The sequence below is a fragment of the Neofelis nebulosa genome, chromosome 2, assembly GCF_028018385.1.
Source record: "Neofelis nebulosa isolate mNeoNeb1 chromosome 2, mNeoNeb1.pri, whole genome shotgun sequence".
NCBI classification, from domain to species: domain Eukaryota; kingdom Metazoa; phylum Chordata; class Mammalia; order Carnivora; family Felidae; genus Neofelis; species Neofelis nebulosa.
In genome coordinates, this window is record NC_080783.1 from 58462320 (window position 1) to 58482601 (window position 20282).

Consider the following 20282-nt stretch of genomic DNA (forward strand, 5'->3'; position numbering starts at 1 on the left):
CCACTTCTCTCTGTTACACACACATACACACACACACACACACACACACACCATTCTCACAGGTTAACACACCTGTTCTTTGAACACCTCATATTCTTCATAAATACTTAAACTCTGGTAGAACACACCAAGGACCTATTATTGCCTCCTCTTCTAGGCCAGCTCACCTACTAATCGACATATTGACAGTTGGGAGCCTGGACTTAGATTGCACCTCTCCCTACCATAGGCACCTAACCCAAATACACCCTGGAAGTGATCCTCTTAGGAACCCTGGCTTCTCTCCTGCTTCCTCCTCCTCCTCAACAGTTACTGCTACTCATTTATGGCTGAAGAAATAGGAAGTTCCCTTACACCATCTCTGTACACAAATCCACTTAGGATAGTTTTTCCCTAAGAGAATCTATTATTGAAGTATAGGATACGTGATGGTTAATTTTGAGTCAACTTGACTGGCCATGGGTGTGCTTAGATTAAATATTATCTCTGAGTATGTCTGTGAAGATGTTTCTGGATGAGATTAGCATTTGAATCAGTGGACTTGGTAGACTGTCCTCCCCAATGTGGGTGGGCATCATCTGATCCATTGAGGGTCTGAATAGAACAAAAGGCAGAGGAAGGAAGAATTTGTCCCCTTTTTCCCCCATCTCACTATGGAGCTGGGACATCTCATCTCATCTCTGGCACTCAGACTGGGAATTACACTATTAGCCTCCCTGGTTCTCAGACCTTTAGATTCTAACTGAATTATACCACTGGCTTTCCTGGGTCTCCAGCTTGGAGACAGCAGATCATGGGACTTGTCAGCTTCCATAACTACATGTACTAATTCTCCCTAAATAAGTCAATAATTAATCAATTAATCTCCCACTGGTTCTGGTTCTCTGGCGAACTCTGATGAATACAGAGCTTTGTTTATTCTACTGTAGGCATCACAGGACACTACATACTTCAGGTAAGAAGTAAATACTTGAGAAAATAAATGAATAATCTCTCTTTGAACTGTACGTGTGAATTTACATGAATTATCTCTACTTTATGGCTAAAGATCGAGCCTAAAATGACTAGCATTCACGTGATTTTGAGCCATTTGTGTTTGAAGTTGGATCAGTGACACATTCTTATTCATTCTTCATATTTTACTTCTGAGGGCTTCTCCCCAGGGTTGCTGCTAGATGATACTGCTAACTAGAAAAAGGGTGATCCTCTGGGTGGATGTTGTCCCATGCCAACTCTCTAGGTGGAGTGGGTGTGATTTCAGCCCCCAGCTATCCCTTCAGCTCGTCATACTAGATGTTTAATCTTTTATGTAAGCTTGTATCACTGCTAGTAGTCATTTGTTAGAACTACTAAGTAAAATTTACAGAATTTTAGATCCACCAGAAGTTCAGTAGAAGCCATTTTTTTCTGAGACATTTCTGCATTCATCGAAGAAGATGATGTGTCCAAAGTTACCAAAAACAAGTGTTAAAGTTGGGTGGGTTTTGAAAATACTCAGACTTTCCTTAGTCCCATGAAATACATCACATCCCTTACTTTTTCCAAGCATAGAGCTGGAAGAAAAATTGACCTCCCTTACTTTACAAAAGGCAACTTTATGCTCAGTCACGTAACTTTTTGATCTATTCACATGCTCATTCCTTTGTCCCAGTATTTCTAGGTCACGTCTTCTGTCGCCCAAACCATTAGTCATACTTCTGGAATACTTTTCCAGATTCCTTTAAAGAAATGTGCTTTGCTGGGACCTAATTTCGTCGATCAAGCAGTGACTGAACTCCTTCCCCACGCACACACACAGTCCAGTTTCACAAAAAAGGAGAAAGACCGGGAAGGGGGCCCCTCCCGTAAAGAGAAAGAACAACTGATTAAAAGGCCAAATCTCACACAAGGTGTCAATTTAAAGAAAAAGTCACGGGGCGCCTGGGTGGCTCAATCGGTTGAGTGTCCGATTCCGGCTCAGGTCATGATCTCACGGTCTGTGAGTTCGAGCCCCGCGTCGGGCTCTGTGCTGACCGCTCAGAGCCTGGAGCCTGCTTAGGATTCTGTGTCTCCCTCTCTCTCTCCCCCTCCCCTGCTCATGCTCCGTCTCTCTCTGTCTCAAAAATAAATAAAAACATTAAAAGAAAAATTTTTAAAAAAGAAAAAGAAAAAGTCACGCTACCCTCCAGCCAGCTCAGATCAAAAGGGGAACAACCTGTTCAATTCTCTCAGCCAGGACCAATTTTCAATTTCTTCTTTCTGCTTCTCCTCCACCACCCCCTGCCCGCCAGCCCACCTGTGTGGGACTGTCGTTGTCCTTCCCAACTAGTTGCCAATAAAGTTGGTACAAAGTGACCTTGAGCGGCTTCCCTACTGCCCCGTTTCCCCGCCTTCTCCATCCGGGTGCCGCGGCGCGGATAAGAGCCGGACCGCGCCTGCGCGCCGCGCGCCGCTCCTTCGACCTCTGCCGCCGCAGTTGCCGCCGCCGCCTCCCGGGAAGGTAAGCGGAGGGCGCGACAGCCGGGTCTGGCCGGACCGGAGCGGCGTCCAGCCGGGATCCATTCATTCTGCTGGCGCCTTGCTGGACGAGGGCCCGAGCCGACGGCGTGCTCGGGAGCCCGCGGGACGTGGGTGGGAAGGACGGGCCCTGGAGGGCACTTGACCTTAAGCCCCTTTACTTCCGCAGAGGGGAAGCAGAAGAGCCCACGTCGCCATTCACCCACGTCCTCCAGCCGCGCCGCCCCGAAGACTGTAAGATGTTCGCCTGCGCCAAGCTCGCCTGCACCCCCGCTCTGGTGCGTAGCCCAGGCTGGGCCGGGACGCGGAGGGCCGAGCTCTTGGCCCGGAGCGTCCACGTTGTTGAATGGGGCACGGCACACCAACTTCGGGGGACAGTTCACCCGTTCACCTCTTACCCTCTGTGTCCTCTCCTGCCTTTCCTTCTGATCCTGGGGCACCTCGCTCGGCTCCTCCCCACCAGTAGGGCGGTGGGGCGCAGCCGCGGCCTAGTTGTCACGCTTCGCTCGCTGTAGGTCAAACCCTCCTTGCAGCTAGTGCCAGAGCAGCCCCCTCCCCCACCTCCTCGGTGACTCTGTGGGGTTGGGGTCGGCGCGAAGGTTGGGGTGCTGTTAAGGATGCTGGGGGCCCCTGAGGCCTACTTGACCGCATTAGCGTTTTCCATTGCCTATCTGTAGGTCAAACTCGCTGCTGCAGAAGGAGGGACTTTGCCTCACCCTGTGTGGGCGGAGGAAGGTGGTGGAGGAGTCGAAAGTCTTTCTTCCTGCCTCTGGCTGTCATTTCCATAACCATTTTGGAGGCTTTAGGTGAAGTGAGGATGTGGGGGACTTGTCTTAGAGAATCAAGTCTTGGTTCTGAAGGGATTTTCTGTGACCTTAGTTTAGTGGACGGTCAAGGGCAGAGACGCTGGACTGCGAGACATTCCTTATGGTCAGAGTATTTCCCCGATGATTCGTACGTTGGTACAGAATTGCTTAAACGGCCTTTTTATTTTATAATTCACGGACATATAGGAATATCTTGGAAGTGGTGGGACTCATATTAACTGATGGGCTATTTTAAATGACAAGCTTTTCTAGCAACACTCCGATATACTTGTTGCTGCACCCTAAGTTTACTGAAGACTGTGGCATGTTTATTGCTGTTTTTCTGATCTGAGTTGTGGCACCACAGTAACTGAAAATCTAAAAATAATGCTTTCTTTCCACCAATTGTTCTTAGAAGTTTCATTCAGATTATTACAAATAGGTTATGTACCACACTTTAAACTTTAATTAGCAACTTTGGAACTATTAAAATACCTTCATGGACTGAAAATAATCCAACAGCAAGATACCAGACAGTACAGAAAAGTCATAAGCTCTCTGATTCATTTTTGCTGCTTGCCTTTTTAGAACTCCTGGTACAAGAAGGGTCATTGAAGTCTTATCCACTGTTAATATTTGGACTATTTTTTTCATTCATAGATCCGAGCTGGATCCAGAGTTGCATACAGACCAATTTCTGCATCAGTGTTATCTCGACCAGAGACTAGGACTGAAGAGGTAATAGCAGTAGTAATAGAAATTGAGTAACCCTACCAAGTAAGTCCTGTGGTTTTAATCAAAGGGGAGGAAAAACCTCATTTGTGAATGGTTTGAGAGCAGTCTTTTTCCACCCTTTTGTGAAAAAAATAGTGCAGAGGGTAAGCCAGTGAAAGGAACTTCTGTATCCAAAACTTACCTACTTGAGTTGTCCAAGAAATGGAGTCCAGTTCGTCTGTATATTTAAATACATAGTTTTGAATGCCTGTATTTAAGATTACTCTTGCTACAGTTATTGAAAAGCCTGCCCTGCCAAAAAGCATATTCAAATACACTGTCTCTTAATTTTCAACAGCCTTATAATAGATATTGTTCTCCCTATTCTACAGCTTTGGAATTATTCTAAACTCTTGATTTTTCCATTTATTCAGACTCAGTTACAAAATAGAGAAGTAGCTACCATTTACAGGAGAGTAATTAAAATAGCTACTTGTGATTATTGATTTGACCTTTGCCTTTATTTCCTTTTGTCTAGGGCTCTACGGTATTTAATGGGTCCAGGACTGGTGTGTCCCACCTAATCCAAAGGGAGTTTCAGACCAGTGCAGTCAGCAGAGATATCGATACTGCTGCCAAATTTATTGGTGCAGGTGCTGCCACTGTGGGAGTGGCTGGTTCTGGTGCTGGTATTGGAACAGTCTTTGGCAGCCTTATCATTGGTTATGCCAGGTAATTTCTATCACCAAATAAACTACTTTAAGAGCATGCTTGACATAGTTGGAAACTTGGAAAACTAGTCAGATAATAAGTACTTAGTATTAAGGGCCAACTCTGTGTCTTGCATTGTATTTTGAGGGCTTTGCATGCATGAGCCCACTTAACTCTCACAATACCCCTTGGAGATATACTCCAGGTTACCTGTGAGGGATGAGCAACATAGAAATTACACTGATTGCCCAAGTAGCTAGTAAGTGTCAGAAAATAAATTTTAATTCTGACTTCAGAGTCTGTACTCTTGATTGTGAAGCTGTTTTTGGAATATAGTTAACAGCACAGTCTTTAGAAGTATCAACTTCCCGTTTTATTTAAGACCTTATTTCTAAACTCTTAGATCTTAAGAGGTACAGAACATACTTTCACAGGGATAACAAGTATGTCTGAACCCCTTAAAATGGATGAAGACTAACCATGTATATTGACATACAGAGTTAGCTTCCTACCTTTTCCCCATGTGATTAGGATTGAGGAGAAAGGAATATCAAAGGCAGAAATAAAAGAGAGCTGGGCAAATACTTTTCCAGGACTCACCCAGTTTACAAAGATCCCACAGTAATAATCTGATTCTTTAGCATTTACCAAACATTCTGAAATTCAAATAATATTTCAGAATAACAATTATATGTGTTGTGTCTCTTTTAGAAATCCTTCGCTGAAGCAGCAGCTGTTCTCATATGCTATCCTGGGATTTGCCTTGTCTGAAGCTATGGGTCTCTTTTGTTTGATGGTTGCTTTCTTGATTTTGTTTGCCATGTAACAAATTACTGCTTGAAATGTTGGCATTCATATTAATTACGGATGTAATTCTGTGTATCTTACTGTGACTCCGAAAACTATAGTGTTGGTGTCATGGAAATGTACGTTATTTCCAAGGTCATTTCATTAAAGGTAAAAACTTTAATTTTTGCTGTGATTTGTACTTACCTAAATTTAGATCATCATAAAGAAGAATATGCATTCAGATAGATGCTGTATAAGTCAGAGGAAACTACGGCTGTTGGCCCATGATGAAAAAAATCCAATTTCATGAAAATTCTCTTATATAGATAGTATTCTGCATATTGTAATTTGTAGGGCTTTTGGTTATCCATATAAAGGAGAAATAAGTGTTTTCAGCTTCTATGAAACATGATAAATTAAACCAAAATAGTTAATTGCTTGAGATGGTTTTGTGTTTTTAAGAGCTAACATGAGTTGTAGGGTCTAGCAATACCTAGGAGCAGAATTACCTTCCAAGACTAACTTGGCTATAATTACACAGCTGGATCTAAAAATAAATGTCAGCTTTTTAGGAATTGAAGTCTTGTTAAACTGGGGGGAGGGGTTGCTTTTCAGTTACGTCTCACATTTAGCAATTAAGTGTCCTATAACAAAGTAGAGTTTCTAAGAAGAAAATCTAATTAGCATCTAGTTTCTTACTTGAACAAGTCTCTCGTTAAAAACCAAATACCAAAAAGTAAGCTGAATTGGCTATATTTTTAAAGCCAAAAGTTGCTAAAGCATTGGTTATCACTAGAATTTGGGGATGCTAGTTGATTCAACAGTAGTTTGTTTCTAATACTACATGGAGTATGTTAAAGAAGAATATAGAAATTGTACCTGTAAGATTTGATGTCTAGATCTTGGGAACCAGTTGTGGAAGGACAAGGGTATGTGCATCACACAAGTGCCACTCCCTGTCCTAGGAACTTAATGTATCTTAGGTAATTTAGTCCTCGATGACAATCTTCCATAATTAGGGAGGAAAGATGAAGAGGAAAAAAAGCCCAGAGGGGTTAATTCCCCAAATCACATAGCCATTAAGTGGCAATGTCAGGGTCCAGATTCAGACCTTCCTTGATTCCAAAGCCCATGCTTTGATTTTTTTTTTTCTTTCTTTCTTCCTTTTTTTTTTTTTTTTTTTTGTAAGGGATGACAAAGGAAAAGCTGATTTGGGAGAAACTGTTTTGTTATAGAATTTAAAGCAAAAAATGGAAGTATAATTTTACAGGTAGCCTTGTGGGCTTGAAAAGAGGAAAGGAATGGTGTTTGGTATGGAGTAGATATGAATAAAAGCAGCGCAGAGCAGCAGTAAGAACCCAGCTCCCGATAGTAACCTGAGTTGGTAATGAACCTCGTTAACCTTACTATATGACTACCCAGTAATATTGGAAAGTTTGTTAACACAAACTCATAAAGAGCAGTGAGGATTATTCAAGTCTGGTTATTGACAAGAAGAAATGACAGGTCAAAGGGGCTCTAAGCAACAGCAAGCCAGCACATTGTTCAACAGGCTGACCTGTGAGCTTCAAACTGGGTAAGGAATGAGTAGAGCCACAATAGTGACAAGTTGGAATAAAAGAGGCTGGTCAAGGGGATTCTGGAAAGATGGAGTAGGAAGCACCAAGAATCTTCACCACCTACACAGCAATTGCACTGTCCTATCTACTAGAACTCTCTTGGAACTCTGGTCTGTTAAAGGCTTGCAACTTCCAAAGGAAGGCTTGGACTGTAAATTGGGGTTAATTTCAATTTCAGGTCTTCATAGAGTAGCAGCTGCCAACCCTCAGCCCCAGCCCCAGGGCAGGCCACTATGTACATCTTCCTGGAGCAGCTTATACACGGCTTACAGGAGCCAGGGTAAGCAAAATGAACCCTGCCCTCCAAATACTGGTCATCAATGCTTTTATCACAGATTGCTACTTCTGATTACAGAGGTACAGATAAAGACGAAGGTGGCCATTGTTGCTATACCTCCCTTAATTGTTACAAGCCCTTCTCCACTCCCAACTGAAGTGACTTCAGGGGATTTAAAGAGCTGGTATTCATTTCCACCCTTTTTTCTCTTTCCCCTTTTGGGAGCCAGATACTAAAGACTAGGACATTCAAAAACAACTGCATATGCAGGGAAAAGTTGAAAGTGATCACTCGTGTCCAAGAAAAGGCACAGGCTCAGAAAAGACCTGAGAAAACAGTAAGTTTACACATCAGGCTAATCCTTGCACAGAGATCATTTACAACAATTTAAAAAACCCTAGGAAAGAAGGATAATCTGCCAGAGATCCCACATTATTCAGATATCTAGTTTGCAACAAAAAAATCACAAGGCATTCTAAAAACAGGAAAGTAGCTCCCGTTCAAAGGGAAAATAGACTGTCCCTGAAAAAGACCTGATAGCAGATATCTAGATGAAGACTTTAAAACAACCATCTCAGAGATGATGAAAGAACTAAAGGAAGAGGTAGAGTAAGTTTAAAAAGTGATATATGAACTTCCTTATACTGAAACAGCACAAAGCTGCAATAATCAAGAGTGTTACTGGCATAAGGAAAGAGTAGACCAATTGGATAGCCCAGAAATGAATCCTTGCGTATATAGTCCAATAAGTCCCAATTTTGGTAAGAGTGCCAAGACCATTCAATGGGGGAAATGATAGACTTTTCAACAAAGGGGGACCTCGGAAACTGGATATCCACATGCAAAAGAATGAAGATGGACCCCCATCTAACAACATATACAAAAATTAACTCAAAATGGATCAAAGACTTAAATACAAGACCTAAAATTACAAAGCTCTCAGAAGAAAACAAGGCAGGGTGCCTGGGTGGCTCAGTCAGTTAAGCATCTGACTCTTGATTTCGGCCCAGGTCATGATCTCATGGTTCCTGAGATTGAGCCCCTCCTTGGGCTCTGCGCTGACAGCAGGAGGCTGCTTGGGATTCTCTGTCTCCCTCTCTCTCTGCCCTTCCCCCACTTGTGTTCACGTGCACAAGCACACGAGCTCACTCTCTAAATAAACAAACACCTTCCAAAAATGAAGAATAGGCAAAAACTTCAGGACACTGGATTTGGCAATAGTTTCTTGGATATGACACCAAAGAAAGGCAAAATAAAGATAAACTTAAGATGAAAATTTTAAATTTTGTGCAGTAAAAGACACGGTCAACAGAGTAAAAAGACATCATACAAAATGGGTGAAAACATTTGCAAATCCTGTATTTGATAAGGGCTTAAAAATATCCACAATATATAGAGAAGTCCTAAAACTCAATAAAAACACAACACAATTTTAAAATGTTCAAAGGACTTAAATAGCCATATCTCTGAGGAAGATATTCAGATGGGTAACCAGTACATGGTTGTGTGATCTGAAAATATGCATGGTATGATCTCAATCTTTCTGTATTTGTTGAGGGCTGTTTTGTGACCTAGTATGTGATCTATTTTGGAGACTGTTCCATGTGCATTCAAGAAGAATGTATATTCTGCTTTAGGATGAAAAGTTCTGACTATATCTGTTAAGTCCATGTGGTCCAATATCAGTGTCATTTAGAGCCATTGTTTCCTTATTGATTTTTCTGCCTAGATGATCTGTCCATTGTTGTTAAGTGGAGTATTAAAGTCACTACAATTATGGTATTATCAATAAGTTTGTTTATGTTTGTGACTAATTGATTTATATGTTGGATACTCCCACATTGGGGCATAAACATTTACAATTGTTAGCTCTTCTTGATGGATAGACCCCTTAATTATGATATAATGCCCTTCTTCATCTCTTGTTACAGTCTTTATTTTAAAATCTAGTTTGTCTGGGGTGCCTGGGTGGCTGGCTCAGTTGGATAAGTAGCGGACTTCGGCGCCGGTCATGATCTCACAGTTCGTGGGTTCGAGCCCTGCATCAGGCTCTATGCTGACTGCTCAGAGCCTGAAGCCTGCTTCGGATTCTGTGTTTCCCTGTCTCTCTGCTCCTGCCCTGCTCATGCTCTGTTTCTCTGTCTCTCCTTCAGAAATAAATAAACATTTAAAATAAAATAAAATCTAGTTTGTCTCATATAAGTATGGGTACTCCAGCTTTCTTTTGACATCCGTTAGCATGATAGATGGTTCTCCCATCTCCTCATTTTCAATCTGCACGTTGTCCTCAGGTCTAAAATGAGTCTCTTGTAGGCAGCACATAGATGGATCATGGGTTTTTTGTTTTTTTTTTTTATCCATTCTGATACCCTATGTCTTGATTGAGGCATTTAATCCATTTACATTCAGAATGATTGTTGAAAGATACGGATTTAGTGCCATTGTGTTATCTGTAGATTTCCATGTTTGTGGCCATGTCTCTGGTCCTTTGTAGTCTTTGCTTTGTAGTCATGCAGGGCTGGTTTAGTGATCATGAACTCCTTTAGTTTTTGTTTGTCTAGGAAAGCCTTTATCTCTCCTTCTATTCTGAATGACAGCCTTGCTGGATAAAGGATTCTTGGCTGCATATTTTTCCTATTCAGCACATTGAACATTTCCTGCCACTCCCTTCTGGCCTGCCTAGTTTCAGTGGGCAGATCTGTTACTACCCTTATGTGTCTACCTTTACAGGTTAAGGACCATCTGTCCCTAGCTGCTTTCAGAATTCTCTTTATCTTTGTATTTTGCCAGTTTCACTGATATGTCATGGTGTTAACCTGTTTTTGTTGATTTTGAAGGGAGTTCTCTGTGCCTTCTGGACTTGGATGTCTGCTTCCTTCCCCAGATTAGGGAAGTTCTCAGCTACAATTTGTTCAAATAAACCTTCTGTCCCTTTCTCTCACTCTTCTTCTGGAACTCCTCTAATATGGATATTGTTATGTTTCATGGAATCACTCAGCTCTCTTAATTCTCCCCCTTGTGATCTAGTAATTTCCTTTCCCTCTTTGTTGTCAGAGTCATCATTTTCCACCTATTTTATCTTCTATTTCACCTATTCCCTCCTCTGCTTCTTCCATCCTTGCTGTCACTGTATGTAGTTTATTTTGCATCTCATTTGTACATTCTTAATTCATCACGACTAGTTCTTAGATCTTTGATCTCTGCAGCAAAAGCTTCTCTGCTGTCTTCTATGTTGTTTTCAAGCCCAGCTATTAGTCTTATGACTGTTATTCTAAATTCTTGTTCTTATATATTGCTTATATCTGTTTTGAACAATTTTCTGGCTGTCATTTCTTCCCAAATTTTCTTTTGAGGAGAATTCTTCCATGTTGTCATTTTGGGTAACTTTCTGTCTTACGTGTATTTTAATAGCTTGTTATATTCCTGCACCTGCAAGAACTACTATATTAAAAAGGGGTCATATACTGTCCAGGGCCTGGTGCTTCAGGAAGCGTTCTTGGTGTATGTTGCAGACAGTCTGTTGTGTTTTGGCTGTTCTATCTCACTGGTCAGTCCTCTGCAAAGCTCCTTCTTGCTTGTAGTAGTGAGTGTTTGGACCTTCAGCCAAGTGTGCTTTGATTTGTTCACTGAAGTAACCCTGGAAAAAAAGGAAAAAAGGAGGGGAGGAGCCTGATCCCATAAAAGAGAAAAACGAAAGGGGAGAAAAGAAGACCAACCAGAATAAAAAATAAAAAATAAAAAAAAACTATAAGGCTAAATCCAGAGAAAGAGAAAGGAAAATAAAGAAGAGATAGAAAAAAGTGTAAAAAGAGAGTAAAAACGCCTGATCAAACAAGCAAACAAAAAATTATATATAGATACATTTCTGTATCTATTTTATATCTATAGACCTACATCTATATATACTATAGAGAGGTATGTAGATATAGATAGATGTAAATATAAAATAAGAATTGGCCAAAAACAAATCAGAAACTATAAGCCTGGTTCCAAAAGAAAAAAAATAAGAGGGCAGAAAGAAAAAGAAGACAAAGACAAAGAAAAACAAAAAATTAACAGTTCGTCTGTTGGTGCCTGGGACCAGTGGCTGTGCTGGTCTGGAGGAGAGAGGCAGGCTGTATCGGGTCAGTCAGCTCCAGTAGATAAGCAGTTGCCACGCACGGAGGGGAGGGCTCAGGTGTAAGAGGGTCCCACTTCCCCGGGGGGCTGCTGTGTTGCTCTCCCAGTCCCATCATGCTGGTGTTGGGGAGAAGAATGGCGACACCCCGATCTCTCCTCCCCTGACCGGGTGTCTCAAACCACACTGTTCAGGCAGCCCTCAGCCCTCACAGAGTAGCATGGGTGGCCGGCTAGCCCTGCTCCCCAGTTCTCCCCCGCCTCCTAGGTGCTCGGCTGGGATTCAAAACCCAAAGTCTTAAAGGACCCTGCACCGAGTGGACCCTTTCGTGGTGCAGCGTCACTCAGCTCTGCTGATGAAAGGGCTTTCTTTGGCTGGCACATGCAGGGGCTCACAGTACTCGGAGGAGACTGCTCTCTCCTAGGACACCCCTGAGATCGCTACCATGCCCTGAGCGGCTCCTTCCCCTGCCAGCCAGCACACGTGCACAGACTGGCCTTCCCTCCGGAGAAAGTCGCATACTTTTGAAACCTCCGAGTTTCAGCTCCTAAGGCTGTTTGCAAAATAGAAACTGGCACCCCCCCTATTTCTCGTTCCCCAGTCCGTGGTCTGGAGAGGTTTGCCTCTTGTGCTAAAAGGGCAATTTCACAGCCTTTCTCTCCCTTTCTCACCCTTTTGTCTTTCCATAGAAGGGGTTCCCTCCCCTCTGTGCCTACACCGTTTTTTTCTCCCCCAATTCACATACACACACCTCGATACCACCATGCTGTCTCCCTCCAACTGTGGAGATCTTTGTGCCACTCCACAGATCGATTTCCTGGGTGTTGCAAGTAAGCTGGCCTCAACACAGCTGTATCTGAGGGAGGAGGAAAATCCCAGTCCCCTTACTTCTCTGCCATCTTAACTCTGCCCCACATTGACCAGTACACAAAAAGATGCTCACCATTACTAATAATAAGGGAAATGCAAATCAAAGCTACAGTGAGATACCATCTCACAACCTATAGTATGGCTACTCTAAAAACAAAACAAGAAACAGGCATTGGCAAGGATGTGGGGAAATTGGAACTCTTGTGCACTGTTGGGAGGAAGGTAAAATGGTGCAGCTGCTGTGGAAAACAGTATGGTAGCTCCTCAAAATGTTACCAGTAGAATTACCACGAGATCCAACAATTCCGCTTATGGGTATGTACCCCAAAGTACTGAAAGCAAGGTTTTGCAGAGATATTTGCACACATGTTCATAGCAGCATTATTCGCAATAGCTAAATATGGCAGCAACCCAAGTGTCCATCAATGGGTGACTGGATAAGCAAAATGTGGTATATGCATACAATGGAATATTTTTTAGCCTTTGACACAGGCTACAATGTCGATAAACCGTGAGGGCATCATACTAAGTGAACTAAACCTGTCACAAAAAGACAAAATACTGTATGATTCCACTTAGGTAGTTAGAGTAGTCAAAATCATTGAGACAGAAGGTAGAATGGTGGTTGCTAGGGGCTGGGGGAAGGAGAAAGGGGAGGGGTTCCAGTTTAACAGGTATGGAGTTTCAGTTTCACAAAATGAAGAGCTATGGACATGGATGATAATGCTGGTTACACAACATTAGGAATGTATTTAATATCACTGAAACATAAACTGAAAATGGTTATGATGGTAAATTTTGTTATGTGTATTTTATGAAAATAAAACAGCGCTAGAACAGTCAAGGGCCCAGAGGGTACAAAACAGCGGAAGATCCATTTCAGTAAGAGCCAACAAATAGACAAGAAATTTAAAGAACTTCAGAGTGCAAGCTCTTGAAGGTAAGTAGGTCCAACGAATGAAAAAAAAATTTGCTGAGCAGCTAAAGTTAGGTAGAAATGAATGCCCGGATGCCTGGGTGGCTCAGTCCATTAAGCGTCTGCCCTCAGCTCAGGTCATGATCTCATGGTTTGTGGGTTCAAGCCCCGCACTGGGCTCTGTGCTGACAGTGGGGAGCCTTCCTGGGATTCTGTCTCCCTCTCTCTCTTTCTCTCTCTCTGCCACTTCCTGGCTTGCTCTCTATCTCTCTCTCAAAATAAATAAAAATAAACTTAAAAAAAAATGAATGTCACTGAAGTTTAAGGAAGGATTGTAGATAAGTGAGAAATATGATTTGAGAATGTGTATATATATATATATATATATATATTCATAGTTCTTCGGTTAGTTTTTTTTTTTTAACGTTTATTTATTTTTGAGACAGAGAGAGACAGAGCATGAACGGGGGAGGGTCAGAGAGAGAGGGAGACACAGAATCGGAAGCAGGCTCCAGGCTCTGGGCCATCATCAGCCCAGAGCCCGACGCGGGGTTCAAACCCACGGACCGTGAGATCATGACCTGAGCCGAAGTCGGACGCTTAACCGACTGAGCTACCCAGGCGCCCCGGTAAGTTTTAAATTCTATTTGGCACTTTTAGCCAATGTGGTTAGGTTTGGGTGTTAAATGTTTGGGAGAGGATGATATGTGTTGTTTCAGTACTATCCTCTGCAAAGGCTTTTAAAATATGTGATTTCTACACACGAAATTATGAGTTGTTGAATTTTCTACATGCTGAGCATATATTAATTTAGTAATTTCATGGTATTATTCTGTTGATAATATTCTGGACTTAAGACCTCAATACATCGTCCGTCAATTACTTGCCCAATACTTTACATTACTACGGCCAAAAATTATTATTTTTTTCAGATCCAATATCATCCTCCTCTGCCTCAACAGACAAGGCAGTTAGACTATCTCTGCCAATAGCAACATTATGCCTTAGCTTGCTTTGATGTAGAGACAGCTGATACGTAGCAGTTGAAACTTGTGATAGCATAGGATTTATAAGCAATATCATCGTTTTTACAGATTTTTTGGAAAGTAGATAACATGGCTTTGTTTATACTCCTCTTTTCCCTCCACCCACCCTTATCCTACCCTCCTCCTTCACCACACATATACACAAGCTCAGCAGCGCGTTTTGTTAAAGGCTTTCTGGTGATGTGTATATCACGATATATACAGCACTGCTGCTCAAAGTGAGGTCCAGGGGTCAGCAGTGTTAGCATCACTTGGGAGCTTGTCGGAGATATAGGTTCTGGAGCTTCACACCAGATCTTCTAAACCAGAATCTGAATTTTAACAAGATCCCAGGTGATTTGTATATACATTATGCTTTGAGAGTACTGGTCTAGAATACTGCAGTCCCCCATATGCCTTAGCTCAGACTCCTTATCTTTCAAAAAGTTGTCAACTCATTAATTGGGTAGTTCCCCCTCACACCCCTTTCTTCCTGGAATGTACTGCTAATCCAGTGATTCTCAAAGTGTGGTCTGAAAACTTCTGAGGGCCCCTAGAACCTTTCTTTCGGGGGTTTCACAAGGTCTTCCCTTTGCCGCTTGCACGGCTATGTGAGGCTAGATTGTCATTAAACATTTCAACCAAAACAACATATTGCAACAGATCAAATACAGAAGTAGATTAAGTGTGACTTAATTATTTACAAAAATGAAAATAATGCCATTCTTCTATTTTTGCTTTGGAAACTATAGTTACTTTTCTTTTTTTTTTTTTTTTTTTAAGTATAGTTCTTTTTCAAAAAAATGTTATTTATGTTAACATGTTGTTATGGAGTGAAGGGTACTGAATCTCCCTGACTGGTCTGTCCGTGAGAAAACAGGCTCCAATATGACCTTTCACTTACAACTTTATAGAAATGTCAGTTTTGTAAGTTGAAGGTAACCCTGTATCCCTAGGTCACTTCCCCTCAGCTATCAATCTATTTATAATCTCTAAAAATCGGCCCATGTTCCTAGTAAGAATCTGCACTGCTTTCTCAAATGATGCAAGTAATCTATCTCCTCCTAGATGTTTAGTAACTTAGAGCTTCTTTTTTCAAGGGAGCTTAAATACTGAAAAGAATTGACCTAAGATCAATGGGGACTCGTAAATCCAAGGGCTTTTGATTGTTCTCCCATTAGCATGAGCTAGCATCCTACTGCTGATCTTGGCAGAGACTCCTAAGAGGACCCATGGTTGTTGGCAGTGGCTACTTTTCAACAAAAGCCTTTAGTCAGCATTTCCCAGCCGTGGAGATTCCAGGATCTGCTCCTCTTACATGAGAGTCCCAGAGTTTGCTTTGTCCAAGGGTTAATGTAGTTTGGCTGAGTGTCTCAGATGCTGGACAGCTCAGTATGATTCCCTCAAGACTTCCTCTATCTAAAGGACAGTTCAAAGTGTTTACCTACCTCTCTAGAGATATCCAAAACGTCTTTAGCTCTCAAGACCCCAGGAGTTGTACAAAAAGAATAAGCTTATAATATTGCACGTTATCACATTCCTGCCTTATTTTCTCCACAGCACTTACTACTCTTTAAATGGTCACATGGTTTATGTATGTGCCGCGACTCCCCTCCCCCATGAAAATTTCCTTAAGGGGCTTTGTCTTGTTGACAGTTGTAGCAGCAGGGCCATGAACAGTGTCTGGCATGTTCATGCTCAATAAATATTGATGCTTTATGAGTAATAAAGTATAGAAACAGAGCATTAGGTTGATAGTTACCCTAAGAGGCTATGTCCAAGGTAAGAATGCAACTGAAAAGAGCAAAGTATTAATCTAAGGGCCTAGGAGGGTCCATATGACCAAGACTTTCTGGTCTCTGGCATAAGGAATTCATAGCTTTGGTACTAGATGGGCCTCAGGGTGACAGACTAGTTATGGTGAGTCATCAAGGGTAGACACTGGAATGACAGACAAAAATCTTTATCCTAGGAGTGGTTCTATCTACTTGCATTGGTAACTTAATAGTGTGTGGAAAGCTGAATATAACGATGACAAGCCCTCTTTCTTTTCTTTTCTTTTTCTACTTAATTTTATTTATTTATTTTTAAATTTACATCCAAATTAGCATATAGTGCAACAATGATTTCAGGAGTAGATTCCTTAGTGCCCCTTACCCATTTAGCCCATCCCCCCTCCCACAATCCCTCCCATAACCCTCAAATGTGTGTTCTCCACATTTGAGTCTCTTATGTTTTGTCCCCTCCCTGTTTTTATATTATTTTTGTTTCCTTTCCCTTATGTTCATCTGTTTTGTCTCTTAAAGTCCTCATATGAGTGAAGTCATATGATATTTGTCTTTCTCTAATTTCACTTAGCATAATCCCCTCCAGTTCCATCCACGTAGTTGCAAATGGCAAGATTTCATCCTTTTTGATTGCCGAGTAATACTCCATTGTATATATAGACCACATCTTCTTTATCCATTCATCCATCGATGGACATTTGGGCTCTTTCCATACTTTGGCTATTGTTGATAGTGCTGCTCTAAACATGGGGGTGCATGTGTCCCTTCGAAACAGCACACCTGTATCCCTTGGATAAATACCTAGTAGTGCAATTGCTGGGTCAGGGTAGTTCTCTTTTTAGTTTTTTGAGGAACTTCCATACTGTTTTCCAGAGTGGCTGCACCAGCTTGCATTCCCAGACAAGCCCTCTTTCTAGTGAGTGGGATGAGAAGAGAGGTGGGAGGAGGCATTGATATGAAGGATGGAAACAAGGGCCTTAAATTCCATTCTCTGTCTTTGGGCTGATCTCACTGAGGCTGGCATAAGCTAAAGTATGATTTGAAGATAAAGACAGCCCTCTAATTTTTTTTTCTTCACAATGCCACACACAATTAATTACAAATTCTTGTGAGACATTGAGGGTGGGAAGTGGACAATGACCCCCCCCCCACCTTGTACTTGAAATGTTCTGAATGGATATTTCCATTATGAGAACAGATGCTGAAAGGTTAACTATAGCATAGGCAATTTCGAGGATGTGCAGGAAAGCCCTGGGTTGTCAGAGGGAGGGAAAGAAGATCCGTCTGGAGATAGAAGCTACCAAAAGAATCAACCAAAATGTCTAGGGTCACGGTGTCCTCGTCTCATCTTTCTGTACCGGGCTATATCTTGAGGATACCTGTGAAAACACAGAGGCTTTTTCTCTGAGTTCAAGACAGACATAAGGGACGTCCTGGAATATGCTATGTTTTGTTTAGCTACAAACAGAAACTATGTCCTTATGAATTGAATCTTCCTTTTCACCTTATTTTTCATATATACAGATCTGTATACTTCTATGTTAGTATATTTATATACTACTTGAGCAGGGTTTTAGTTGAATTTTTAAGAATAACAACAGATTAATGGATTAACAACCACGTCTTCTGAACAAGGCAGAAATACCACATTCTGGGCATTGGAAGGTTTTGAGAGCATTGAGAGGCCCCCATTATTTCTTGCAGTATTTAATAATGGGCATTTCTACAATAGAAGTAGTTTTCTTCAAATAGCCTCTTGTATCTAAGGGATACCAATTTTACTCAGAAGTCATGCTGGGTTTTTTTTTTTTTTTTTTTTTTTAAATTTTTTTTTTCAACATTTTTTATTTATTTTTGGGACAGAGAGAGACAGAGCATGAACAGGGGAGGGGCAGAGAGAGAGGGAGACACAGAATCGGAAACAGGCTCCAGGCTCCGAGCCATCGGCCCAGAGCCTGACGCGGGGCTCGAACTCCCGGACCGCGAGATCGTGACCTGGCTGAAGTCGGACGCTTAACCGACTGCGCCACCCAGGCGCCCCAATGCTGGGTTCTTAAAGGAGGTTTACCAGGTCCTTACCAACTCTCTTAGGAGTAAGTTGGGTAGATGCATGTTTGGAATGATAAGACAGGTGAAGAAGGGGTCCAGAACAGACTTCCTGAGTTTGCAAAAGAGAAGATTGTAGAGAATTTTAGGGCTGTCAGGGGAGCTTGAGGAATGACAATGAGAAAAAGAACTGAAAAGCAAAGCATTTTATTAAGATATAGTGAGTCTTCCAAGTTCACGGGATCAGAATTAAAAGTCGTAACTACATTTGTTTTGTCTAAGCTGAATGTTTTTTTCATTTGTAGAAAAGCTCTATTACGTGAAATGTGGTGGAGCTACAAATATGTAGATTAAAGTAAGACACTTTCTAACTAGAAGGTTGCCAACATGCATATGGAACAGATTTGCATCTTTTCCACCTGCTTTCTTCCTGTGAGCTGCTTTATTTTTTCGCACCTTAAGTTTACTTTTTTAAAACAGAAAAGTAGCTAAAACTGCATTCTCCAACAGAGCAGAGTACTATTTGTATTACTAAATATTCTTCTCTTGTCTATGAGGACTCCTGAAAGACTTTCTTTAAAATAACATGTTCCATAGGGCGCCTGGGTGGCTCAGGGGTTGAGCGTCCGACTTCAGCTCTGGTCATGATCTCACAGTTCGTGGGTTCGAGCCCCATGTCAGGCTCTGTGCTGACAGCTCAGAGTCTGGAGCCTACTTCGGATTCTGTGTCTCCCTCTCTCTTCCCCTCCCCCGCTCGTGCTCTGTCTGTCTCTCTCAAAAAATAAACATTAAAAAAAAGTTTTAAATTAACATGTTCCTCTAGTGCATTACGTAGATAATTACTTGACAACAGACTGGATGAGGAGGAGAAATTTAAAACCAAACCTACTGCCAATTGAAAATGAATCAAAGCCAGAGAAAAGAATTTTGAATTTTTGATATAAGTGAATGGAAAGAATTGTTTTTAAAACGCTACTCTAATTGACGCAAAGTTCTTTTGAAATGTCATAACATTTATAGTTCTTTTTCTCACATTAGACATTATTAGCCATTTTGAGAGATGGAGAGAAGCACCATTGTAGTGAATATATACTTGACCTAACAATTTGCCATTTGTCAATTGCACATTTTGTCCATCATCATATTCGTGTTCAGTAGTCTGAGCTGCTGAGGTTTAACTGATGTGACTAGTGCTACACTACATTAACACTAGGACAATGTGACTGTTATTAGATAGGAATAGTACTTTCATTTTAACTTGAGAAGGTAAACAGTGGCTTCTTTCTGGTCTCTTGAATAATGAAATGAGTTTCAAAAGAAGAGTGAGTTGGCTCACATATATGTCCATAGGCCAGAAAGAAACCCGTTAAAAGGTTCAGTGCCATCAGGATTTCATTTTTATGTCACATACCATTATTGAACTGCAAGTGTAACTTTCAAATACAATACTGCACAATTTTCCAATAATTTCGGTTTCACTTTGGTTTGGATGTTTGAGAGTACATTTTATATTAACACAAAGCTTTATTCATAATTTGTTATAGACTAGAAATCATGTAATAGATGAAAAAACAAGGCACTGAAAAACAACTGGTTTTTAAAAAGTTGATGCAAGTTTTTTTTGCAGGAGCCCCTCATCATACTTTTCAACTTGTGCTAGTGTATGTTTATTGAACAATCAATATCCCCACACCTGACACTGAAATATTTAAGTTGTATAGAGAATCACAGAGCAACATTAAAAAAATATTTTCAGGGGCATTCACTTTCGAATGACCCTCTCTGTAAATAGAGCTTTCCTACTATTCTTTCTAATCTTATACTCTAATAAACTTTTGCCTGCTGCTCAAATAAAAAATTTTGAAAAAAAATATTTTCAGCACTATACTTCTTTCTGTGTTTTTAGGAGTGTATCTGTGTCAGTTGCAGAGCAGTAAATATGGTCTCTTTTGTCCCTCATGTGAATCAAACTGTCTTCCTCCAGCACCCTTTTTTAAACAGCTTCTTTCAAAGTTTGACGGACATTTCTTTGTCACTGTAGCAACCTAGTGGGCGGTAGGATTGTACTATGGGTAGAGAGCCATTTCTATTCCATATTCCAATTTGGTG

The 20282-nt window shown here is 41.3% G+C and overlaps 1 protein-coding gene across 1 annotated transcript; it reads left to right on the top strand.

Moving 5' to 3' along the window:
* Positions 1-2371: 2371 nt before the first annotated feature.
* Positions 2372-5697, top strand: ATP5MC3 (ATP synthase membrane subunit c locus 3). The gene is made up of 5 exons (XM_058713398.1): positions 2372-2479; positions 2666-2774; positions 3963-4040; positions 4555-4748; positions 5439-5697. The coding sequence occupies exons 2-5, from the start codon at positions 2736-2738 to the stop codon at positions 5551-5553; spliced, it is 426 nt and encodes a 141-aa protein (XP_058569381.1). The 5' UTR covers positions 2372-2479; positions 2666-2735; the 3' UTR covers positions 5554-5697.
* The last annotated feature ends 14585 nt before the right edge of the window (positions 5698-20282 follow it).

Excerpts from the sequence above, each read along its gene's own strand:
- ATP5MC3 (XM_058713398.1), top strand. The coding sequence starts at position 2,736 with ATGTTCGCCTGCGCCAAGCTCGCCTGCACCCCCGCTCTG. Across the intron at positions 2,775-3,962 it reads TCGCCTGCACCCCCGCTCTG|ATCCGAGCTGGATCCAGAGT; the intron begins GTGCGTAGCCCA and ends TTTCATTCATAG. Across the intron at positions 4,041-4,554 it reads CAGAGACTAGGACTGAAGAG|GGCTCTACGGTATTTAATGG; the intron begins GTAATAGCAGTA and ends CCTTTTGTCTAG.